The sequence below is a fragment of the Leptidea sinapis genome, chromosome 10, assembly GCF_905404315.1.
Source record: "Leptidea sinapis chromosome 10, ilLepSina1.1, whole genome shotgun sequence".
NCBI lineage: Eukaryota > Metazoa > Arthropoda > Insecta > Lepidoptera > Pieridae > Leptidea > Leptidea sinapis.
The window spans coordinates 8,337,932-8,364,719 of record NC_066274.1 but is presented as its reverse complement, the minus strand read 5'-3'; the positions used below and the strand labels follow the sequence as shown (position 1 = coordinate 8,364,719).

The window sequence follows — 26,788 nt, the reverse complement described above, 5'->3', positions numbered from 1 at the left end:
TTTTGTACTGTACTTTTTTGTACATATTAAACGTTTCAAAAATCCTGCCTTAAATTATGGACACAGTGTTATATTACTAGTACTCTGTACTCTTGATTGTATTGAGAGGGATTCTAGCAGATCAAAATTATGACCTAAACAGGCTTTATTATACTCTACTTTTTACATATCTTGTAAGGCCATATTTTATAAGAAAGGGCCACACAAATAAGCATTTATTAAGTTACTACTACTACATAAATATTAATAAATATCACCACCAGTAGTAGATAATTAATTATACTAAATATACTTAGTTATTCACATCACTATTGTTTGCGCGTTTGACTTTTTAGTATTTGCGCAACGCAAATAACTTATAAAGTGTTAAATAATGAAATTTCTACAATGTTATCTACCTACCCCTGCGTATTATAAGGTGATAAATATAAAAATTTGTCGAGTAGTAAGTGTAAAATAATATTTGATATTGTTTCAGGCTCTAAAACCGTTGGAGGGAGAAACTTTCATGGACTGGTTTACACGAAATAAACCTTTATTAGAACAGAGCCAGCCCGAGTTAACGCCAGCGGAGCTCAGTCGACACGGTATCAAGACGTTTAAAAGCTCTCAAACTAAAATAACCTCGGAAAACGGGCAGAAAAGGAAACTAGATGAGAGTACAGAAGATCCCGTAGTCACGAATGCGCCGAAGCAATCTAAACTCAGTGCTTTTGCTTTTCAGAAGAAGACTTAAGAACTTTAATCCGTTGTAGATGGACATCTTTTAAATTAATTAATTTCACGAGATAATTGGTCAGGTGGTACACTAATTAATTAAAGGCACTGCATTGTAATGGGCAGGGCGTATCAATTACCATCAGCTGAACGTTCTGCTCGTCTCGTCCCTTATTGACATTTAAAAAGCTAACTGGAAAAAAAATCAATCTCTTTTATCTTGTATTCGCTTCACATGTCATATTAGTATATGTATATATTCATACCCCAATCGTTGCGGCCTCAATTTTTGAAAAGCAATGTTTAAATCAACGGAGGATCATAAATGACGTAACGGGCATGGGTAACCATCGAGTGTACGCCACACACCCTGTGATGATGATGTTATGATGATGGATGCTGAGGAGAGAGTTGACAATAATAAATACTTCATGACGAATTCTACAATTAAAAAGATGTTAAATAAATTATAATCAAACCATTAATGTTCATGATTTGGACAATTTATTTTAAATATGACATGTTGATTTAGATAATAAAAGTTAATAACACCTTTATTTATTTAGTACTTATTTTATGGATTGACCAATTCAGCTTCGTCTGGTAACGGGAAGATTCCTTCTTTAAACATCCGCCGCCACTCGGTTCCATGTGGATAAGTGTATTTTTCCAGTGTTTCAGGTAAGAATTGTGTACTGTATCCTGGCAACTGAAAGTTAAACAGCATAGGGTCATTTACACGGAGTTTTTAATCGTCGCACGTTAAGAATGGGACAGAGTGCCTACTAAGTGACGTCACCGTCAGGTAGAACACTTCAAAAACACCAATAGAAATTACTGTTTGCACTAACGACTGCTTGCTAATGTCAAGGTAGAGGATAATATGACAAGGTTCTACTCGAAAGAGGAGTTCCTCAACTATTTTATTACAAAAACCTATACTTCCCGATTAACAAAACTTTTATGTTATTCTATGTCGAATATCCCTCAAATATGTGCGAAGAAACGATTGCTGGTCCATGCGTCTACTCGTGAACGGGTGGCTGTTTGTGGTGCCAGGTCGACCTGTTATAGTTAATAAATCATTGTATTTGTTGGATGCAATTACTTATCATGACAGTAATCACGACCATCATGTTCACGAAGCATCCTTACACAAACAATGAATTCAAGCTCTGAAGGTTGATACATCCCATATGTGATCCTTTATATTTGTACAGTAAATTCTTTATTACTTTCTATGAAACAATTTATATTATTTATTCACGATTCATACATTGGATGCTGCACCTTACAAACTAATTTGTTATATATTACAGCCATTGTAAAATACTCTATTTGATTGAAAAGAGTGGCCGTTGAGTTTCTGGTAGATTCTTCTCACGAGCTCAACTTTTACCGAACATAATATGGTAAATTCCACAATTTAAAAGAAATATTTATATTGAAGATTCAAAAGCGCTTCATTTAAGCATTATTGAAGTTTATTTGAATTTTAAATAAATAGTCCATGATTTAACGTGGAAATTAATAGATATTTTGTAGACGTATTATGAATTCGCTATTTATCGAGCAATTAAATATTTTACATGAAAAGAAATAAGTTTTTTTGTCATTGAACCGAATGGCGTTTACCACAAATGGCCTAAACTTCTGTTAAAATTACGTTAAGAGTGGCGATTGAGATAAATTTACAACTTTAAACACTTAAATTAGACTATTTATTGCCGTTTGCAATATTTAAATAATGCGGAAACGAACATTATTGCAACTACTCGATTGATTTTATTGAAACAGTCTAGCGTAGTCTAAGTAAGTATATACGCTATACCCTCATAAAGTTTTAAGTGAAATGATGGACTTAATGATAATTCTCAATTCAGTTAATACGTTAAACAAAATTACAAGCATCGAAAAATCATTCAATAATATTGACACACTTTTACACAAATTATCTTGCCTCAAATTAGGCATGTGCTATGGGTTGCAAGACAACGATATACTTAATGCGATATACTTACTTAAACAGACATAAATAGGTACATATAAAAATCCATGAATCGGAAACAATCATCCATATTCATCATACATATGTTTGCACCTACCTGGATTCGAACCCGGGACCTCTAGCTTAGTAGGTAGGGTCGCTAACCACTCGGCTATATAGGTCGTCAAAGATTCGGAGTACTTCTCAGCCTTTAAATATGTATTCAATTACAGTAGGTAAGGTCAGTATAACTTACTTTAGGCGCCATATATCTAGCGTTGTGGACGACGCAGGGGTCCACAAAGTGCTCATGTTGCTGGTCCACATACTCGATAAGGCGGTCTGCCATGGTGCAAGAAAGGCTCACGTAGTCCCACAGCTGCAGATGTTGCACCATCTCGCACAAACCCACGCCGCCCGCGTGAGGACATACCTTTACTGGAACAGTTTTGGATGGAGGCGGAATATAACTACTTAAATCTAAATAAATTGATCATATTTGTCAGTTTTATATTCATATATCGAGTGAATGAATGTGAAAGTGAATGCAAGAAAGACGAAAGGGGTGGTATTTGAGAAGGATGGAAGTTTGACTGAGTGTAATATTGCGATTGAAAGTGAAAGGGTAGAACAAGATACAGAATTCGTATTTGGGTAGCATGTTTACAAAGGACAGAAGATGTGAAGGGGATATTAAAAGGAGAGTGACTGCGGGAAACTGTGTGAATGGAGCGTTGCATGAACGGCCAGACTGCCAAAAGAGGCGCGAATGGCTGTCCATAATGGAGTACTTGTCGCCCACGTTAATATACAAAATTTATAGTTGGGTATTGCAGAAAAAGCATAAAGGCAGAATTAACGCACTTAAGATGCGATCACTGCGTAGTGTGTGTGGGGTGAGACTGATTCATAGAATTCCGAATGCGGTTATACGAACGCGCTCTGGCCTGAATGAAGATGTTGTGACAAGGACTGAGAAAGAATGCTGAAATGATTTGGAAACGTGGAGCGAATGAGTGAAGAAACAATGACATAAAATATAAAGGCAAGTGTGTGTGGGCAAGTCGGTCGCGGGACACCTAGAACATTCGTCGACCAAATTGAAGACGTTTTCCAAAAAAAGAGGACCAAGCATGGTACTCTACAGCTAGTTTAAGAAAAATGCGTGTAGTTTCATTACAAAAATATTTCATCAAAAATTTTCTTAACGATTCAAGAGTAATTTTCTTGTTTATAAAGCTAAAGCCTTAGATTATTTATACGTCTAGATAGTCTCTTGCTGTAAGACAACCGATTAGAACAAGCCAGGAATATTAGTTTAGTGTGTATGACAAGCTACCGTCTTACACCTTCGATTTGTATGACACTTTGTGTTAGTGAGCGTTAATTGCTCAAAATAGAGATTAGTTCTAAACTAATTTTTTTCGACGTTTTCACAGCTGTCCATGACTATAGAATGAATAGGTAGACTATGACATAGTCTATCTACACGTATAAATGATCTAAGGCTAAAAAGTTCACTGCTGACGTGCAGTCATTGACAGTTGTCAGTCGTAGTAGTTTTGAAAAATAAACTTTTAGTTTTGTTTTTCCGTAGCTTCCCTGGTCTTCCCCTCCCCTACGTACCATTAAGTTTGTGAGCCATAAGATAGACAGCGAGAATCTCATTGATGCCGCCAATTCTTGCGGAGTCAATCTGACAGTATTGCATGCCCCCGCTTTGCAGAAACTGTTTGAACATTACGCGGTTTGCACACATCTCGCCTGTCGCAACTCCAATGTCATAGGGCCTATGAAATAAAAAACAAATACATTTTATCTAACTATTTTACAAACACCAAGTTGAATGAAACAATAGGTACCTACTAATTGTATGATTTTTACAGCTGTTATAAATTTTAATAGTTTAATTCAGAGTTGGGGTTAATCGTTAATATTGCTTATCTTGTTAAACGCAAAAAATTACATGATACGCACAAAAATTACCTAACAACCAAAAATCAAAAATATATTTTCTAAAACAATAATGTTCAACTTGTCACGGCACCGCTATGCAAAATTATGACTAAATGAGATTTGAGTAAGTAACACAGAAAAAAACATTCGTTTTAATTTCAGAATGTTGGTTTTTATATACCTATACTATACACATTTTTTATATACCTACATATAAGCTATAATTCGTTGAAGACTTGGAAAATTAAATGCTATTTTTATCATTCAAGTGAAAATGATAGTCACTAGTACGTAAGTACGAATACAATTTTTTTTACATTATTAATTTGTCTTTACATTATTTGAACTACAAAAAAAATTCACAATTTGAACAATCTTACTCTAGAGCTTTTGATATGACGGCATGTCCGAAAACGTCATCAGGAGAGGTGGGCTCCTCGATCCATATTGGCTTTAGGTGAGCAAGTTTCTTCATCCATTCTATGGCTTCGTTCACGCTCCAGGCTTGGTTAGCGTCAACCATCTAAAACATACACAAATGTAGTCTTAATTTAGTTAATTTTCATTATACCGGGTAGTTAGGTACCTACCTACATCTATATCTAACATAGAGAATAGAACTAGGTACCCACCTACAAAGGTAACATCTGAATCGCTAGTATCACTAGATTGACATTAAAATAAAAGTTTTAGATCTACACAAACTATAAAATTTCAAGCTAGGACATTTAACACGAGACAGGAAGCATTGTGGATGGTCTAAGCGAAAGACGACTGGGGATTTAAAATATCTTGGGGTTCAGGGTTACGCTCAGTTCAAATGGAATTTGAAAAACAACACTAACAAATATACATAACGATACTGAACATAACATACATTAAAATAATAGGATTTAACAAATGTGATAAACAGCTATCTACTTAAAAAGGTAGGTTCTTATAAGTTATACCCTTGCATTGCCATATTTTTTAATGGTTGACCCATGATTTATTCATTTTTTTTCTAAAAATATAAAATATATTGATTTAATAATAGACAAACCAAAAACTTGTCATCGCCAATACATTTTCGGACCGCGGTAGCACGTCTGAGATCATCTTCTACGCTAAGTCCGACCTTCACTTTGAAATGCGTGAAACCGAGTTGAAGGTACTTGTGACATAATTCTGTTACTAATTCATCACTGTAGCCAAGCCACCCTGGACAAAATAAGATTAACATTATTCTTATGATATAATACAGCATTGTAGTGACGGACAGGTCATTCTGTTCACCAAAATATGGTCGAGGGAGGATCGCCTCCCTGGTGCATGCATCATGCACGTGAACGGACGCTGCTTGTGGTGGCTGCATGATCATTTATGATTTCGAGAACTCTGCTATTAGTTTTTTAAAGTTATATATTTATAGATTTCTCTAGTAAGCCGTTATGTTTGAGTATATTTGTTGCATAGATAAAGCTTTGTACTTAGGTACTTAGATTGTACCAATTTTTGTGTACCTATGTATCTTTTGAAATTAATAAGTGAATAAATTAATTTTGATTTTATTTTGTATAGTTGTATATAATGTGTGATAATAATGGTTGCCATTAAGCTTGTAAATGATTACAAGCTTAGAGCCGAAAGCTGCTTAAAAATAATAATAACATGTATAAAAAAGTTCAAAAACAAGCTAACATCTAAATATTTAACTGTAAAATTAATTACAAAACTAATTTGAATTGCTTCTAAGAATGAATTACGAATAATGACACAATGATTATTATTCAATCAGTAATCAGACAGAGTAGCTACCTAACGCCCTAACTAGTCAACGGAAGCGGAAGTGTGTCGAAGCCTTTTTTTTAGAGAAGGAAAATACTCTTTACGTATTTAGACCCTGAATTAGGGCCCATTTGTAGTGACACATCGCCTTTTGTTCTCTTCACCTCTCCTCATTTCACTTTCTACAATATACAACCCGGACCTTTCGAAAAGATCCGGTAAACTAGTGCACAGCTTACCGACTTGTGTAGTATAAGCAGGGTATCCATGTTGTTCCAAATATTTGAACCTCTCTTCCCGCCCTTTACGTTGAGCTTTCAAAATCCGAACCGCCTCATCTGGCGTTATCACGTCAGTTATGTAACGAAAGTCGATTGTTGACACCAATTCCTACGAGGCAACAAGAAACTGTGATAAAACTTTACGATAACAAATTATAAACAAAATTCGACCACAACAAACACGTTTATCGAAATGTATTTTTTATTAACAAAGTATAACAAACATATAATCATTTTTAAGTAATTAACTGATTACTTAATCAAATTAAAGCCACGTGACACAGCATTCAAGGATTTCAAATTACTTAAGTAAAATAATAAACTTATTTTTTAAATTTGAATTGTGGTGATCGCTAGTTGTGAGATATACTAGCTACCTACCAAATATTTTTATTCAAAATAGGATAAGATATCATTTATTGAAAGTCAAAAACTACTCCATTCGTAAAAGTATGCCTCAGATCTGAGAACAACGGGCGCAAGAATTCAGCGGGCTTCTTTTTTTTCATAAAAACAATATGGTTACAAAGTAATATCGTACAATTAAACATAAAAAATATTTAAATTGAGATATTGCGTAGTGTTTTATTCTTTTTTATTTCACTGTTTTAATTATATTTATTTTCTCAAATAAATGTTATCTATAAATTATTGAAACGACTATCAGTAGTACTTCCAGGAGTCAATTGTAGGGGCTTCTGAAAACCAGGGCTACATTGGTGCCGTGGCAGTGCAGCTAAAACTGACGAATATACATTATTTAATAAATTTTATATTAAGTTAGTTTTTATGTTTGTTGTCAATAAAAAAATATATTCTAAACTCTAAACTTATTATTTAATAGCCTGAGGGCGGTCATTCCATTCCCAATCTATGGTATTATTAAGAAAGTAATTTATGTACTAGTAGATAACCTTTATCACATAATCGTTTTTTTACAATTCTTTTGAATTTCGTAATACATTTGGTTTTGAAGATCTTGTTGTAAAAGCATACCAAGAAGTAGGCGTTATAATCTTATGTCTGTTCCTGCTTTTAACATTATGGTTATGACAGTTTCTAGCAAATTCACTTATGTGCCTATGTACATCTTATTATGTTATAAAAATATAGAGAAGCAACAGTAAAGATGTTAATTTCTTTAAATTTTGCTCTCTATGATTCTTTAGGAGCTAGGTTATAAGTAGCCCGAATAGCCCCCTCTTCTGCAGCACAAAGATTGTATTAATATGAGCAGCGTTGCCCCAGAGCAATATGCCATAGGATATGAAAATAACTAAAGTAAACTAGTCGTGCCGTAATTCAATCTTTTTAACCGCGTATGCTGCAGAACTAAGTCTGTTCGCCAATCCTTCAATATGGGGGCCCCATTGTTATTTAGAATCCAGAGTAATGCCAAGAAATATAACAGAATCCACCGGTTCTATCACCTCTCCGCTTAGCAAAACACTGAGTTTGAATAAACATGCTTATTATTATTATATATAATGATTAAGACATTATACTCCTCATTTATAACAACTTTTGTTAATTAGATCATTTGATTTGCTAATTTGCGCCAAACGTCAGGTGCTTCAAGATATTGACTAATTGAGTCAATGACGTTCTACACATAGAACGTCATCGAATTAAGTAGATCATTAATATTGATTACCTGGGTAAGCGAGATTTGAAGTTGCTGACAGTGGCATGCAGTATTTTTATTTAAATGGATAAATAGTAAAGTTACACTACTTACCTCAGGCTCTAAATCCACTAGTAATTTCCAAACAGGTTTGTTTTCAATCCTCGCCCACAAATCCCAGAGTGAATTCAGAATAGCTGCAGCCGCTAAATGTGCCACGCCCTTTTCTGGTCCAAGCTATTTCAACAAATAAGTTGGTCTACTTACAAAAATACTGTAATTATATTTCTGTCTTTTGAATCTGGATAAAAAAAACAGATCAGCGATTGATGCTTGACGAATGGAATAAGGTTTCCAGTGGATTGTAGCTCAGACCATTTGTTTTTTGAAGTGACTTCTTTAGCACGTTAAGCACTTGATTTTGTGCATAACGAAGAAGATTGAGCTGGTGAAGTCGGTGAAACTGTTTTATTCTCCCATTTACGAATTCAGTAATCGTAACTCATAAATAAGTATACACATAACTGTTTTTAAATGGTATACTAATTTTGATTTAAAACTAATGGTGCAAGTAATTGTTGTTTAATTACTAAATGGGTACAGAACAACATAAGTACCTAGTTGTATTTTGTATTATTAAATTCGCCTTCATTTAGTTCGCATTTGTTGCACGACTGCTGCACTATTTTTTATTTTTATGCTGTCAAATTTAGCAGTATGTGCGTCTCCATAAAAAAATCTGTTTAGCTTTATGAAAATTATGTTACCCATCTCATTTGCGAATCGTTGGTTATAGTGCGCCAAAAGCCAGCAAAATCAGCAAATATTTCCGCCGCGTTCAATCCCACAACGAACCTCTTCATCGCTCGAATAGTCAGCACCACGATCTCTGTCCCACGCCCACAAGTGAACGTGAGACCAAAACCTTTCTTTCCATTCTCTGTAATGATTGTGACGTATGCGCAAGAGTAGTTTGGGTCCGTGTGCTAAAAGAAACAAGATGACAACATTGATCGAGCATTATTTTTTTATGGAAAAGGAGGACAAACGAGCGAACGCGTACGCGTCACCTGGTATGAAGTGATCACCACCGCCCGCATTCTCTTGCAACACCAGAGGAATCACAAGAGCGTTGCCGGCCTTTAAGGAAGGTGTACGCGCTTTTTTTGAAGGTACCCATGTCGTATCGTCCCAGAAGCTCATTCTACAGCTTTTTAGTAAGTACATTGAAGAGTAAAGTATGTACAAGGTTAGGGTTAATACCTACGTAACCTGTGGTTACGTGTGTTTTGTCACTGACTTCATAACTCGTCATAAAAGAGACAAAACACACTTGATCATAGATTACGTATGGAGACGCGTTCTGGAATAGTCGTTTATCAACTGGTTGCGAGTTCGTTCTCCGCTGTTGTCTGGATGCTTTTAAGTACATATATGAAAGCTTTAAGCCTATGAGTAGGATTATGCAGATTGCAAGTTCAGGCCCCAGTTTATGGACCTAAGCCCCATGAAAGTAATTGATGGGGTATCTTGTCAGTTGATACGGAACCGTGCGTACGCGAGTTCAAAATTAATCGTCAAATGCATAGAGACCATTTTAGAGTTATCTTTCGCCATCTTGATATTGAGCGATGATAGCAATAGGCAATAGTAATGCGGCAGTATCAATACTCTATAAAAATATCATTATTTGTCATTTGCCGCTTATGAGACACCGCCCGTTGACATACGGACAGTCGTCTATAGTATACTACGGTTGACGGAAGCCGGATCTAGTGCGTAAACTACCATAGAAATAGTTCGACGACTACTTCGGACCGTGTTTTCATGGATACGGATCGGTTTCGTATCGGACGTAGTGCGAAAGCGCTCTTAGGTTACAAAACCCTAAAAATGTATTTTTTGCAGCGTGTACCTACAAATATTATATAGGTACCTTTGTACCATTGATTTACCATCACCAATGCTTTGTACAGATAAACTTTATATGAAGCTACATAAAAGGGTATTTACTCATGTGGCCACATTTTATTTTACCTACCTACATTTAAAATGGCTTCCAATGGAGGCGATAACTAAAGTAGGTATCTATGTATTCAAATAAGAACTAGTAATGACAGTATTAAATCTGAGCTCTCAGAACTAAGTAAAAAAATAAACAATATGATGTCGTTGATAGTATCTACCAGCAACACCCAAACAGCAAATATTTAACAACTTAGTTTAGATGTTAATTCAATTAAAGAACAAGTATCAAACATTCATTGTTCTATGGAAAAAATTACAAATAAACAATATCAATTTAAACCTAAGTTGGAACAGTTGGCCTCGACAAATAAGGAAATGCAAGAAAAAATAAGATATTAAGTATCATCTAAGTATAATAGAATCTGCGATGTCAGACCATAAGCAGATGTACTTAGAAATTCACCAATATCAACCCAAACCCACTGAAAATACTAAATATACTGCAACTGACTATACAAAGCTATATAAAATCATACAGGAAAATAAAAATCTAAATACTGACCATGACTATGCAGTTTTAGAACAGACGTTACTAACCAGCCTTAAGAAATGTCAAGTTACTAAATATAAAATCTTAGATCCTCCCAGTCAAGACTGGATAAACAAAGAAATATTAAACCTGATTAAGGAGAGAAATATACTTTGGGTGGACTTTAGAAGGAAACCTAATGATAAAATTATCAAAAATCGTTTAAAGATCGTCGTAATAAAGTAAGCAGAGAAATCAGTCAAGCCAAGAGCTCGTACTACAAGAAAGAGTTTATAAACTGCATAAAAAAGCCATCTAAAATGTGGAACCTAATCAACTCTCTCTCTCTTAATAAATCCAAAGAAAACTCTAAACCACTGAAGCTAGAGACCGAAATTGGAGAAATAGCAAACGAAAAAGATATCTGCGAACATTTTAACTTATTCTTCTCTACTATAGGATCTCAATTGGCTAGTTCTGTTCTATTGGCTACTATACCATCACGCTCAACCGTACGAAGAAACACGTAATCAAGTTAACCCAAAGTTACTTCACTTAGAACTAACATCAGTTGATGAAATAAATAAGATAATTGATAACCTAAGCACTAATACTAGCTCTGGGCTGGATGGTGTCAGTACGAAATCATTGATTTGTGTTAAAACCCACATTATAGAAGATCTTCCATTTTGGAACTTTTCCAAATAGTTTAAAGGTTGCAAAAGTGACACCAATCTTTAAAAGTGGAAGTAGGCTAAATCCTAACAACCATCGGCCAATTTCTGTGTTACCGGTCATCTCCAAAGTTTTTGAAAAGGAAATTTATAATCACCTTCAAAATTACTTTGAGTCAATAAACTTCTTTTATGAAAAACAGTATGGGTTTAGACCTAAGTCAAATACATTGTCAGCAACAATCGACCTAGTTACAAACATTAGAATCTATATTGACCAAAAATAAATTGCACTTGGAGTCTTTATAGATCTAGAAAAGGCTTTTGACACTGTCAGCCATGAAAAGCTAATTAATAAATTATATGAAATTGGTGTTGGTGGCAGTGCACCCAACTTAGTAAACTCATACCTCTCTGATAGGTACCAAGTAGTTAGAATAGGCCAGAATGAAAGCAAACCTCAACCTATTACGTATGGAGTCCCTCAGGGTTCGATATTAGGACCTCTTTTCTTTTTAGTTTACATAAATAGCGTTAGTGCTTTAGGGCTAAAAGGAGATCTAAGTCTCTATGCCGACGACACATGTTTATTCTACTTTGGTGATTCTATACAGGAAGTTATCCAAAAAGCACAAACAGATCTCGACCGTCTTAACATGTGGTTTCAAAGTAACCTTCTGACGATTAATGGTTGACAAGACAAATTACGTTATCTTTGCGGCCAAAAATAAAAAGGTACTGGATTATGAACCATTATGCATAAATAATCGAGTGATATCTAAGAAAACAAGTGAAAAATATCTCGGTCTCATATTAGATAATCAACTAAACTGGAAGCCACATATTGAGAAGGTTTGTTCTACGTTACGATCTCTAACAGGTGCGTTAAATGTCTTCCAACAAATGTAAGATACATAATTTACAATTCTCTAGTCAAACCACACCTAGAGTATTTGGTTGAGATCTGTGGGTCAGCCGCAAAAACGAATTTACAAACCTTGTAAATAAGGCAAAACAAGCTTTTAAAAACATTATTTGGTTTAGACTTTTAGCGGCGACTAACAAAATATATAAAAATATTAAGCGTAAAACAAATATTTATATACCAGACATGCCTACTTATAAGAAAAATACTTAATAAAGACATGCGTACTCAAATATCTCTCACCAAGAAGATACAAATCCAAAAGAGATGGCTCAGGAGTGCTAATAACCTGGTTCTTAGAGCACCAAGAACAAATTATGGTAAAAATAGCTTAATGTATGAAGGTGCTCAACTCTATAATAATATTCCAAATGACATAAAAGATACCGTCAATAATTTGCGTTTCAAAAGGCTATTAAAATCATATATAACTAAAAATATTTCGGTCATTTAAATTAGATTAAGTAAGTACATACAAATAAATAATAAGAAAATCACTTATGTACTTCTTAAGTTAAAGGAATTAATTAAGCACAAATTAAAAACATGAAATTAATATTTTTGGGTAGGTACTTTTAATCATTGAAACAGATAATAACTATTATAAATAATTAAAAACCTAAAATATCCATAGTAAATACTTCAATATACTACACAATACTTTTAAAGTTAAAATTTTTCCAAACTCGTCATTCCTAATGTGAAGCCATATTCAGTTATCTTATTCTGTGACGCGCGATCCGGTTCTGTTCACTTTGTTCGTGCTGCCATATTTCATTTATTGTTCTAGTGGTTTGTGACTAATTGTAATTGTGACTACTCACCGATTCTCATATTATTAGTGTGTTGTTATATTTTGTTGTACTATTAGATATTAGTGATTCTTTCTTTTGTTACTTTTCATACTCGTTTGCTTTGTACGTAAATTACTTACTTTTTACTTTTAAGATAATTTAAGTTTTCTCAGTAAGTGTTTAATTGTTAATTTTTTTGAGAAATAAAGATTCTTAAACCATAAATATTATTTATATCTTAACAATTATACTTACCTACTTACCAGTAACTACTGATAAAGTAAAAAGGTAACTAGGTAGGTACAAAATTTGAAAAAAACAAAATAAATATAGAGCTCCCGCTCCTGGTTACTTACCAAAGCATCGGAACCATGACCACCTAGTGAGGTCGGAAACCTGACATCCCTCACATCTAAATGCACAATTTTTAAACCGCTTTTATCTGGTAACGGCATTCTTCCAACAGTGGAGCGTATGTGCAACTTTCACAAAAATCACTTAGCTACTGTTAACTTCTGAGAAGGACATTTTAATCAGTTTTGTTTACATTGACGTATTACGTTTGATAGCGAGTACTGATCTATCATCTAAAGATGCGTGTATTTCGAGCAATTAATAAGACGTATATCTGTAATCGTCCGCGTCGGGTCGCGGTGTAAACTACAAAAATATACCTACCTACTCAACTACGTTCTCGATATTTGATATAGGTAATTATTAGAAACTATCTGGTCTGGGGGTCTGGATCTATAATTTATACAATTATTGTTTCTTTTAATACATTTTTTTCTTTTTTGTTGAATTTATCTATATGTACCTAAAGTGTTCTTAAAAATATTTCTTTTGTGGCAACCCTATTCTTGGCAGAACTGAGCCAGACGACCTTGATAATACTGGACGACGTCTTTATTCGTATAAAACCAGTGGAGTGGGCTGTCCGCATTACTCCTAAGTAATGATAATTGATATCATTTATTATATCGGCAGCGTATGGCCCACTGAAAAGAACTAGATCTGTTTTGGTGTTGTTACAAGATATGTTGAGGGAGACATATTCTAAAAGCATATTATAGCACACTTTTTGTCCAGCACAAGTGTGAGCCAGAAATTTATTATTCTGTACGATGGCCTTTTCTATAAAAAGTAAGACAATTATTAGTTTGCCGATGTGTGCCTACTGAAAAATTGAAATTACTTTTTCTTATTAATTTAACATATATATTTATTAAAAATAATTACCATTATTATCTATCCATTGCTGCCATCTTATAGGCAGGTCATTTATGCATGTAATCTGTGTGAAAGCATTTTGTGTTGCCTCCTGAGAAGAAAACTTTTTATCACGTAGAAAATTGTCAAAGTCACGAAAAAAATAATAGACCGTTCGTTGCAGCAAAGTCTGGCGAATACAGAGGGTGATGAATGGTATCTAATTGCTGTTGTTGTTGTTGATGTATGAGGTCTCGCGTTATCATGGAGCAATAATCGTGAAGATCGATATGTGCGTCTTACATAACATTGCGAATGGCCAAATGCATTGATAAACTTTAAAGTGCCAACACGATCTGTGCGTATTTCATATCTATTTTCGATTAATTCTTCAAATAATAATGTATCGCATAACAACCAGATTATGAGAATTTTCAGAGAATTTAATGAAGTGTGTGCTGAATTTGATATATTCTTTACAAATATAAACTTGTTTAAAAATACTCTTTATAGAACTTGCTAGTTAACGTAAAACTTAATGTTTAACTTAAATTTCGTCATAATGTAATTTCTGTTGTGTCCACTTATTATTTTTAACTATATTTGGTGAATGATGTGTACAATTTCAATTGGATCTCAGGATCATAAAAATATGCTGTAATTGTTATTAGATGATAGTTTTATCTTGTTATCTGTTATTGTACCTACTTGTAAATAAATAAATAAAATAAATGAGTCGGGGCTGTTTCACTGCTAGTTTTGCTATCATTGTTCGGAGTTCAGCACAGTAGACATCTGCCATTAGTGCTTGACCACCATGCTGAGACCACCAAACAGTTACCATTAGGTACCTTTTTATTGGTACCTAAGCTTTGCTTTGCGTTGCACTGTTACTGATGTTACTGTTGCGGCGTTTGGCCTGGGGTCAGCCATTGCTGTTTTTGCTTACGGTTATCGTAAAGAATCCACTTTTCATCGTATGTCACAATTCGATCCAATATTCCTTCATTTCTGTATCGAACCAATGATGGCCAGGAGAATATTTTTTTTTAATTATTTCACATTCACGTAATAATTATATTACGGTATATAATATAAAAGCTTTGTCTCATTAAAAAAAGAAACTATGAATATAATTTTGATTTTGTTCAGGATTATTGGGTTAGTTTTTGTAATACATGTTATTTAAATGAATAAAACGGTTTTAGTTAAGAATAATAAGAATATTTTCCATACATAACCCTCAATTCCTAGGTACACCATAGTACTTGCCTAGGTACATAGGGTATGTTGTACCTTGGCCATAAATCCCTTTTTTCGTTTTAATTTAAAACTTTATTAATAAATAAATTTATTTTAAAACACTTGTAAGCATGAAATATAGGTACATTTTTGATATTTTGGTGGTGAATACTCAAAAAAGTCGTTTAAGTACAGTTCGTCAAATAAAAATAAATATCTAAGAAACTGTCCTAGGTAGGTACAGCAGGTTCCCCTACTTATGTTTATAAGTTTTTATGAATTTATTAATTTTTATAATACTGACATTAGTGATCGTTTTTTTTTTCTTTTTCTGGAAAATCATCACCATCATCATCATACTTATGCAATATATTCTAAGTTAAGCTAAAGATTAAAACATACGGGAGTTTGACACGTGATTTACAGTACGCGATTATAAAAGAAAATATGAGTGAGAGTGTGTGTCTGTGTTTGCATGTGTCCTGAATAATTTTAATATGCCTGTTTCATTTCTGAAGGTTTAATAAGCTGGTCGACAGAACAGTTAATTTGTTAGTTATGGCTTACTGCGAAATTAAACGTTGGTTTGGAAAACTTCTTTCTTGGTCGATCCTGTTTAAAAAGTTCTCAGAAAATGTAAATCGATACAATTTTGGTTGAAAATCTATCTTTGCCATTATAAATGTGTGGCATATAGTAAGTAGAACTTCTTCCCTACTAGCGTCGATTCACGCAGGGTAAGCGCGGACGCATATAGGGGTGTCGATATCGCATTTACGTACAATCTTCTTTGTATGTAGCTTCATATCATATCATCAAATCTGTAAGGCACACATACTTTTGTGACTCTCTAATCCTTTTTTTTTTTAAGTCTCAAACTATTAAATTTTAACAACTAATAACAGCCATAAAACAATTATATTTTAAAATAAATTTGGCATTTGACTTACTTATTTGAAAATTCATTAATATAAATTAATATTGGCAGATTGAGACATGTGACACTCACCGACAAGCATCCTCTATCCACACCGCACCGTTTCTTCCCACTTCTGTCGACTCTTCATCGCGAGGATGTTCTACTTACTTTGCCTGTGGGCCGTTTTCCTTCCTAATACGAGGGGTACACTGAAATGATCGGGAATAAGAAAAACCACATGCACGGTATGGCTAAATTGTATTTTATTGTTTTTCGAAGTATTCTCCGTTCAACTTAATGCAATTTTCCATTCGTGCAAACCAATGATTAAAACAGTAATTCCAGTCTGAAGTTGACATTGACAAAATGGCTGATTTGTACGCTTCCACAGCTGCTTCGGGGTTTTCTGACACGCTGCGGGAGCGAACCACTTTCGTTGGTTAGACCTCGTCTTCGAAGACCTAAACTTCTGACTGATGTTTTCTTTCAGGTTCGTATGAATAAATCCATGATTCGTCACTAGAGACGATATTATAAACGGCATTTGACTTCCCTCCGATGAAGCGTTGCAGAGTATTCCGGCACCAATCTACACGAGCCGCCTTTCGCTCTTCGGACAAATTGTGGGGTACCCATCGGGAAACTAGCTTTCTTACACAAAGTTCATTATGTAATATCGACTGAATTGCACTCATTCCAATACTGCTAACAGCGTGAATCTGCTCGTATGTCACATCACGGTCAACTAATACAATAGTTCGCACAGCTGCGATGTTTTCAGGCGTGACCGCTGTTCTTGGTCGACCTGCAGAAGAAACAGTGCTGAGCGACACACGACCGCGTCGGAACTCGGCATACCAGCGGTATAGTGTCGTTTGACTCGGTGCTTCAACATCATAAATCGAAACAAGTTCACTGAGACATTTATCTTGAGATAAACCGCGACGAAAATTGTGATAAATTATGGCACGAAAATGTTCACGCGTGAGCTCCATTTCTGTCAACGACGTGTCAACTTTAAACCAACATAGTTTTTGTTTTTGAACTTTTTTTTTAATTGTATGAATGTCATTAAGGTTCTAAGAGGCCAGTTTTCAAATTCTAAAAAAGGTTTTATTGTAACTCAATCAGAAATATTCTATTCCCGATCATTTCAGTGTGCCCTTCGTAACTTGCCGTCCATTACACACTTAAGTGCTGCTTTCGTGTTGCCTAAATCATTCTCCTATTTAACTCTTATCTCTTATTGTTTCTGGTTTCAAAGGTTATATTAAATAGGGTTGAATTTTGAATGATCAATATAAAACAAAGATAATTTGTTGGAGTTATATACACAACTAGTTACTTTTTTTTTCTAGTAAGCTGTCTGTAGAGTTCATTAAATAAGTAACACTTTCATAATAATTTTTTATTGAATTATAAAACCCCAATACAACTTTTAATATTATCACAGAACATATTTAAGCACCGAATAAAGTTTTTATAAAACAACATTCCAATGTATCTACAAATACCTTTATATAAAAATATTTCCCTAAAAATTTTTATTTTCATACATATACAATATAATAAAAAATATGGATTGTAAATATATATATAAATATATATATTCATATTAGATACTGTAACAAGTTTATACAAATCTTATACCTTCCTTATCTGACTACGAATTATTACAGGTTCGCATTTAACCTCATAATTAACTTAAAGTTTATTAATAATATAATGTAAATACATAAAGTATCGCATCATGGAGTAGATAACCAATAGATGACTAATAACGACCGATCAAATTCCGAAACTCAAATCAATAAAAAATCAGTCTTTTTTAAATCATAAAAATTCAGTCCTTACCGCAAACCTTGAACCGGGGTGAAAATATGAGCGCTGATTTATTTCGCGTAAACCCAAAAGTAAATACTTATAATGAATTCGGTTCAAGCACTGACCTGTATAAATACCACTGGACAGGCTGTTCGATATCTTTGACAGCAACATTTTGTACCTATCTGAAGCGCCACTTGCGGGCGTCCATAGAACTAATTTTGACACTTTTCTCACTATCAATGTTTGCTCAGGTTGTCATCACTAGTTTTTGTACCGCAGACTCTCGCTACATGGCCAACAGCGCCAAAATGGCGAATATCAAACAGGCATAAAAGCACTTTGACAGCCGCCAGACCAGTGGTATATAGTAGAGGTCAGTGGGTTCAAGCGAATACAATCATTAATCTCGATCTTGACTCGACTTTGAATTTGATGGATTAAAACAAAAATATCCCTGTGAGTAGTAGCGGACATAAATTTCGTCGAAAAGTAATAATAAATATTATAAAATACTTCAAACTGCATCCATTTAATTTCGGCTCGTATCAAACTGATCTATCAAAAATCCATCAAATCAACATCATAACGACTGTCAAATGGAATTGTTTTCAAACAAAGTAATTTAGAATTTTGTCTCTATTGGCTATATTGTTTGCGTTTTACATAAATCTCCGATTACATTCTGGGTAGGTCTATCGAAGAGGAATATTATCTAGCAGTTTGTACTTTATAATTTAACTCCTAAGTTTATCTATTTATTTATATTACTTTATGGTCGCAGAGATAGTCTTATAATATACTAGCGGACCCGTCCTGTCCTGTCCTGTATAGACGTGTTAAATTTGAAAAATTACAAAACAGACGTTAGCAGGAGATCATTTACATGCGTAGGAGAATTATATGTCGACTGTATTGAGAATCTAAACCAATCTCAAATTCACTGGAACACTCTACAAAAATCATCAAAATCAGTCCAGCCATTTAGGAGGTAGTTCAGTAATTGTGAATCTAAACCATCCTCGAATCCACTTGAACACACACAGAAAACTTCATTCAAATCGGTCCAGCCGTTTAGGAGGAGTTCACTGTCAACACATGTACAGAAGAATTATATATATAAAGATTGGCGTAAAGACGACCAGAAAGCCCGATAACGAATATTATTTTGATTTTTCAATGTGTGTGTTAGCTAATTGAATAATCAAAATACTATGGAGCTTTAACTGTTATGTATAAATAACGGAGAAATATGTATTAATAACAGTTACAATAGATACGCTTCTTTTTCTATCTTGCTGTAACTCCGTTAGAGAAGTTCTTCTCTCTTGTACACAATTTTAGTCTTCGCTAGTATATTGTAAGTCTTTGGTCATATATCATAGTCACTTACACTAAATTAAGGGTATGTTCCGATATGCACTGCGAGCACTGCACAGTGCTATCACTGTAGAAAAATTCATTCCGATATGGACTGCCAGTATAATGCCGCAGTACTCTAGGGAAATATATGACGTCATAAATCGCCGCCATATTCTACTGTGAGCACTGGCGTTTCGAGTGTACTCGCAGTACTTTGATCACGTGATCAGTCAAAACCACTCGAATGCCTAACGTTTTATAAACAATACCTACAGTTAGATCCCAAATATTTTTAATTTGACAGTACTCCAACAACAGTTTTCTTTAATGAACTAGAAAACTTTAATTTGAATGCTGCGTCAAAAAATGCGGCTGACAGTATCCGGGATTGCGTTCCGTTTTAAATAGTAACCAATATAAATGGCTATAAAGGAACGGCTTCACGGTATACTAAATTGACGTCACAGTGTACAGTGGTCGCAGTGCATATCGGAACATACCCTAAGATACTTATAAATTAACAGTACATTATTCTCACTGAAAGCTAATTTTTTATACAATAAACTAGTTACCTCTCTATAAACAAGTTACAGAACTTAGGATTGGTCGCGAGTAATGTATAGAGCATGGAATCAATGTATGCGCAGTATTTACGAGTAACTTAGCACAATCGTGCGAGGCAAAGATATAAGTGAGAATAAGAGGTTTTATTAAGAACTGTAAATATAGAATGTATAGATACCTACTATAGAAATATATTACAAGAAATATATTAGCGAATTTGCTAAAAGCTGTGATAATCATATTGTTAACACCACAAACTCAAAACTACTCGGTTAAGTATAATGTTATATTGTGACAATATTTTATAAAAAAAAAGAAGCCTACTAAATTTCTTGCCCCAGTTCTTTTCAGGCATGTACTTAAATAGATAATATTTTGGAGTCGACTAGAATAGAACTTTCCCTTCTAGAATTAAAAACGAAGGCAAAATTAATTATATCTTATAATGATTAGAGTTAATTGAATGCAAATTTATAAAAACATAATAATGTCGACATGAGGAGCACACAAATAAAGTAGTATTTTGTGAAGTACCTACTGTGTGATGCAAATTTAAAATATATTAAAAAATTTAGTTATAAATTTAAAATAAAATAATTACAAACTTAGAATGTTATTATTCTAAGATTACAAATATATTCTTTTTTAGCCCGTTTATTTTGAACTAAGGTCAAGAAAAACAGAGATTGTTTCAAGTGATGAAGATGTTACCGTCCCTTAAAAAACATTACTTTCATTACAATCCACAATCCAATGCATTTTTCACAGTTAGACAGAGCATCTAGAAGGCTGTCTATCCAAATGTTGCAAAATAATTTTACTTATTACATAAACTCACGTATATCACAAATGAATAAATTGCATAATAACTTATGCGAAAATTATTGGAACATATAGCAGAATATAAATATTAAGTACTTAAAAATAATTGGCACTAATTACTTACATAATACAAATAGAAAAAAAAATATAAACAAAATGTGATAATAATAAGCTACTTGTGATAAGAGTAATGCATCTAAATGTGTTTGTTGCTGTGATACATAGCCGCTAATTCCTTGACAATATGTCGTTCACCTTCAGTCCATAAAACTGTTGCAAGTTTTCCCAAGGTACCACCATCATCATTGCGGATCCAATCCAACAATAGTTTGTACCGAGCCTGAAATATTTAAAATGCAGTGTAATCTCCATGTAATGACACCCAATTTAGTGACAAAGACCCTAAATCAACAAAATCACTCAGTTTTGCTTGGTTTAGCATGTCTTTTATACAATGATACAATCTATATAGCATTACACCCACTCTCTCACAAAAATTAAATAATAAAAATTATCCTAACTCGTAAATGACTCGACTGTCGGCATCACACATACCTAACTTTCTAAGAAATACGTTCTTTTGCTTACAAATTAGGATTGCTTGCATGTGTAGATTGTTGTTAGTAGTCATGGATTACTATTTATACATTATTATATTCTTAGTTCCTCACAAACTTAAACTGTAAAAATATTGATTTAATTGATTTAACTGATACACTCAATAGATGCGGGAGAGAAGATAAGTGATGTTGGTAGACACTTCAGATTTAGTCGCTCGATCATGTCCACAATATGGAAAAATAAAACGCCAAAAAAGATAACGCCAGAAATTTCAGCTTGGATGAGGAGTCAACATTTTGAAGAAGAAGTGCGAAAGTTTGATGCAATTAAAGGGACAAAAGAAATTTACTTCTTGTGAACAACTGCCCACCCAACACATATCAAACATTTAAAACATAGAGTTTGCATTTCTTCCTCCAAATGCGACTAGTGTCTTGCAGAAAAGAGTTATTAACACCCTCAAGGATCACTACAGAAAGAAGTCATTGATGGAGGTCAATCAGAGAAATGCAGTAAATTTTTTATCTTAAGCCTGGGAAGAAGTGACACCAACTATTGAGCACTCTTATTGACAGACTGGACTTACAAATTCTATGAGTGATGAGGTGGAAAACGGAGCCGGAGTTTGATAACAAACACATCCTTTCAGGAAAATTTACAGAAAATCACACACTTCCAGGATACTTGCACAATACAACATGGGTACCTTCAGAAAGTATGTAAAACCAACAAGTTTACGAGTGTGAGGCTCCTTTGCACAGGATGCCGGCTAGATTATGGGTACCACTATGGCACCTATTTCTGTCATGAAGCAGTTATGTGTTAACATTATTGTGTTTCGGTCAGAAGGGCCACCATAGCTAGTGAAATTACTGGACGAGACAAGACTTTACATTTTATGTCACAAGGAGATGACCACAATTGTAGTGCCAATCAGAATTTTTGGATTTTTCACGAATCCTGAGTGTCATTGTAATGGGCAGGGCGTATCAATTACCATCAGCTGAACATCCTGCTCGTCTTGCCCCTTATTGTCATAAACCGTTGTGATGTGTGGTTGTCAATCCTTTTGTGATTCCTCTGGTGTTACAAGAGAGTGTGATCACTTACCATAAGTTGACCCATATGCTTGTCTTCCACACCTAAAAAATATAATGATTGGTTTTTAGAAATATGAATTATGAAATTTTGACAAACACTGTTGGTTTTCTGTCTACCATTTTCTATATTGTCATCATCAAAGTTTCTCAAATATTATACACCATTTCCCTTTAAACTGCAACTTATGCTAACAACAAACATCTAACTTGAATATTCAACTGAAATAATATTGTTTATACCTCAGCAACACCATTCTTAGCCGTATCAATCTCTGCTGTCTCAATCTGTCCTCTAGAATAGCCAAGACTTTTGAATATGCTGTACCAGTTTTTGCCCAAGTTGTTTGAAATATAATTAATATAATCATGCTCTGGCTGAAAAAAACCATTATATAAGTATTAAAATATTATATTTTTTTTTATATATTAACTGGCTCCGTCAACTGAATGTCGACGATTCGGCCAACGTCAAGGTGGAGAGATTTTTATTTTAATTTAGCTGATTGAAGTATATAAAGAGCTGATTTAAAAGGAAATGATCGGTTGATATAGCTGTGGTTTTTTTGTGAACTGAAGAATAGGCAAGAGTTAGTACGGTTAGTAATAAACACCCATAAGACAACTATATTACCTACCTTGTTAGTATCTAATCTATGTTTAAGGGAGAAATGTGTGAATGTAAGTGGGAATATGTGCCTAATAGAAGCATAGAAAGTATGGAGGATAGATATTACAATTTAATATTATTGCGGGAGATAAATTTGTAAAGAATCTTTATGAAAGGGGAATGGCATAAAGTAAGAAGAAAAGGGATGTTGATGGGGCGAGGGATATCCTTCGGTAGAAGGTCATATAAAGGAATTGACAATTTAGCCTTCCTCAAGGCCACATTCACATATAGAATGGTCCCTTACCTGGATCTTGGCCAAAAATATGCCCAAGCGATGTCATATTATGACAGAAGTGAAAAGTTTATTTTGTTTTTTTTTTGAGGAAAGAACCAGGGCTTAGAGGGGATAAAGGGTTGGATAGAACCATAGAATTTACCTTTAGTTTGTTTTGTGATTTGCCATAAAGCATTCCATGAATCATCCAGAAAGTGTTTAGACATAGCGCCTAAATCTTGAGGAAAACAGTAATTAAATTTTAATGTTCCAGACTAAATTGCGTCTTTACCGCACGAGTCTGCAATTTCATTGCCAGTTATCCCTAGATGGCTAGGTATCCAAGCTAATGCAACTTCTATTCCCATTATGTGACATCTGTACAGGGATGCCTTTGTTCTTAAATAAATCTATTGGCTTCAGGGCAGTGTTTAGTAATTCCAAAGTCAAAGAAAATTTTAGGTTGGAAATTGAGAGACTGATATTCTACTTCAAAGACTGGGAATAAAGGCTTTAAATTTAGTATAAGAATTAATTAACGGAGGCGGATCTTTATGAGACCAATATAAAGAAGTTTGAATAGTTAGAGACAAAGAGTGCAGAATATCAAGAAGGGGGTGTGCGCTAAATTGGATTATGTTAGTTAGGAATCTATCGGCTAGGTAATGACGGCGAAGGTGAAGAGGTGGGTCTACACACTCCATTTGGAGAGTGTTGACGGGAGAACATTTCATAGCACCAGTTATGATTCATAAGCATTTGACCTGTCATCAATGGATCAGCATTCTACTTGCTTGATTATCTTTAATAGTGATGTGCCAGGAGTAAATTTTACTTTAAGTATTATAAGATATTCAAACCAAGAGCAGTATTGCAGTCTATGCAAATCAAGACGTAAATAAAGGAAGGCCAGAAATTTAGTCTTGAAGATAGGAAGTCAACTCATGAAACTGCCAGAGCCATAATGAAATAACTGTGACTTTGAGGCATGATATCAAATTTTGGGTGAATCATTCTATATTTAGACTCTTCCTCAATCTGGGTTTGTTGACTCCACACAAACTTTGCCTACTTATGATTGATACAACAATTGAAGAATGACAAAACACATGTTACATGAAATGCAAACAAGCTAATTGTGGCCCACATAAGATTAACTTGTGTAATTGCTGTTTCATTTAATTTATAAGTAACCCAAAATTTGGCCATATAACAACAAGCAATTGCGATAATATTCATGATTTTTTATTAACTACTTTAATTTATTTTACCTTTTCTTTGGATTCCATTAACAATGTTATCAGATTATCTTTTTCCACCTTCTCCTCTTCATACATTGGTGTATTGGGTGGTGCACTATGCCCATTTACAGGTCCTAGATAATACACAAATTCATTACCCCATCGTACATTGCTGGCATTTACAATATTTATCACATTTCCATTTGCTGAAAGAGAACATGATTATATTAAATAAGTGGACATTTTAATTATGCCTCAAAATAAATAAACAAAAAGTTTATATAATAGACAAAGACGTTTAGTGTTTATATGTATAGTGTTAGGGAAACATAATATTGCTGTTTGATTATCGATATTTAATATTATCAAGTAACAACATTAATAGATACACTACTTACTTTGTGTATGAACAACACTACTTGCACTACTACTCCGCCTGTCCTCGCTATCATCGTAAACCGGATCTTCGGTATTTGGTTGAGAAAACGACATTTTGAACTTTGACTTCTTTTTGCCTTTCTTTTCATTATCATTAGAAAAGATATGCTCTTCTGGAGTATTAGAGCTGTTTATATTCTCATTTTGTGTGTCATCTACATTTTCACAAAACTGCTGTGATCGCGGTGGCCGAGGCATAGCATCTGATTTTAAATTCCGTATTAAATCCAAAAACTTTGCACTAAACATTTTTGACATTTTCCGATAATACAGATTTCACTACAGTTTGTTACTTATTATCTTGAAAACAGTAGTTTCAAGTTTGTACTACAAAATAAAAATTATAAAACACAATGCAAAAATTTGCGACGTGAGCCTTGAGATAACATTTTTATTTTATTTTTCCTCATTCTCTTCTCACTGTCTTATATCAAATTTCCCATATTATGACATTAACCGAATAAAATTATGCCAATTTTGACATAGTGATTGACATATTGCACCTTTCTTTTTTTCTTTGTCCATTAGCAGGATAGCAAAAGGCTTAAGCCCATATACCGGTACGGTATTCAATTAGTTTTCTTTTTGTTTCCTTCCAGCATCTCAAATCTGATAGATATATTATTATATTAGACCGAGTGAAATGTAGATGAAGTAAACCTACTGGTGTCATGTAAATACCGCCGTGCATGAACTAAGGCGGAATCATTAGACGAAAGCAATATATTGTGTCTGTCAGTTTCGCTTATATTTCATACATACATACATCCTTCACTTGTGACCAACAGGTTGGTCGAGATCGTTCGTGTGAGTCATGTAAGTTTTGCGTGAATGACAGTAATTTCATAATAAATATGGCGATTTTTGTTAAGGTTGAAAAGTAATTATTTTAGTGTCTTGCCTCTTTCGATAGAACATAGTTAGATAGTTTTAACTTTACACTTGGCTCGATTGACTCATGACGATATATATGTCCGATTGCGTCGAGGAAGAGGTGTTAACATCTCCTTATGTCACACATAATGATTCCTTGTGCGTTGTTTCCAGGACGATACGACATGGATACTCCAAACAAAGCGCGTACAACTTTCTAAAAGGCCGGCAACGCTCCTGTGATTCCTCTGGTGCTGCAAAGAAATGGGGGCGGTGATGGTCACTTAACATCAGGTAACCCGTACGCTCGTTCCTCCTCCTCTTCCATAAAAAAAAAAGATTTTATAACCTGGATGTACCTGGACACTCAACCCTAGGGCTCTATTTTTGGCCAATATATTTTGTACACCGTTGTCTGATTTGTGAGATAATACTACTAGTAGAAGACCAAACCAAGCAAACAATCGCTATAAAAATGCTTAGTCGTTTAGCACATTGGGAGTGTTGTCAATACGGGGCTGAGCTAG

At 34.2% G+C, this 26,788-nt stretch overlaps 3 protein-coding genes across 3 annotated transcripts in view; 1 reads left to right on the top strand and 2 right to left on the bottom strand.

The window, feature by feature from the left end:
* Window positions 1-1,274, top strand: part of LOC126966578 (WD repeat and HMG-box DNA-binding protein 1) — a 28,729-nt gene extending 27,455 nt beyond the window's left edge. Inside the window, exon 16 of the mRNA XM_050810713.1 lies at window positions 479-1,274. Coding sequence (XP_050666670.1) covers window positions 479-736 — 258 coding nt within the window. The 3' untranslated portion in view covers window positions 737-1,274. The remainder of the gene's footprint in view (window positions 1-478) is intronic.
* LOC126966591 (mitochondrial enolase superfamily member 1-like) lies at window positions 1,203-13,810 on the bottom strand. The gene is made up of 9 exons (XM_050810739.1): window positions 13,579-13,810; window positions 9,100-9,318; window positions 8,447-8,569; window positions 6,667-6,817; window positions 5,703-5,860; window positions 5,041-5,183; window positions 4,331-4,494; window positions 2,961-3,142; window positions 1,203-1,426 (listed from the first exon to the last, which is right to left on the bottom strand). The coding sequence occupies exons 1-9, from the start codon at window positions 13,675-13,677 to the stop codon at window positions 1,292-1,294; spliced, it is 1,374 nt and encodes a 457-aa protein (XP_050666696.1). The 5' UTR covers window positions 13,678-13,810; the 3' UTR covers window positions 1,203-1,291.
* A 4,624-nt stretch (window positions 13,811-18,434) lies between these two features.
* On the bottom strand, window positions 18,435-25,821 carry LOC126966613 (protein immune deficiency). Its single transcript, XM_050810777.1, has 4 exons — window positions 25,349-25,821; window positions 24,981-25,156; window positions 23,066-23,200; window positions 18,435-21,504 (listed from the first exon to the last, which is right to left on the bottom strand). Exons 1-4 carry the CDS (start codon window positions 25,644-25,646, stop codon window positions 21,361-21,363), a joined length of 753 nt encoding a protein of 250 aa, XP_050666734.1. The 5' UTR covers window positions 25,647-25,821; the 3' UTR covers window positions 18,435-21,360.
* Window positions 25,822-26,788: the final 967 nt, after the last annotated feature.

Bases quoted from the DNA above. Each gene is read 5' to 3' on its own strand.
- LOC126966613 (XM_050810777.1), bottom strand. From the start codon at position 25,646: ATGTCAAAAATGTTTAGTGCAAAGTTTTTGGATTTAATACGGAATTTA. The intron at 25,157-25,348 runs GTAAGTAGTGTA...GTTCTCTTTCAG, and splicing joins TAGTGTTGTTCATACACAAA to CAAATGGAAATGTGATAAAT. The intron at 21,505-23,065 runs GTATAAACAATA...TAAATATTTCAG, and splicing joins CTAAGAATGGTGTTGCTGAG to GCTCGGTACAAACTATTGTT.
- LOC126966591 (XM_050810739.1), bottom strand. From the start codon at position 13,677: ATGCCGTTACCAGATAAAAGCGGTTTAAAAATTGTGCATTTAGATGTG. The intron at 9,319-13,578 runs GTAAGTAACCAG...TGTTTCTTTTAG, and splicing joins GTCATGGTTCCGATGCTTTG to CACACGGACCCAAACTACTC. The intron at 4,495-5,040 runs GTAAGATTGTTC...TTTATTTCATAG, and splicing joins GTCATATCAAAAGCTCTAGA to GCCCTATGACATTGGAGTTG.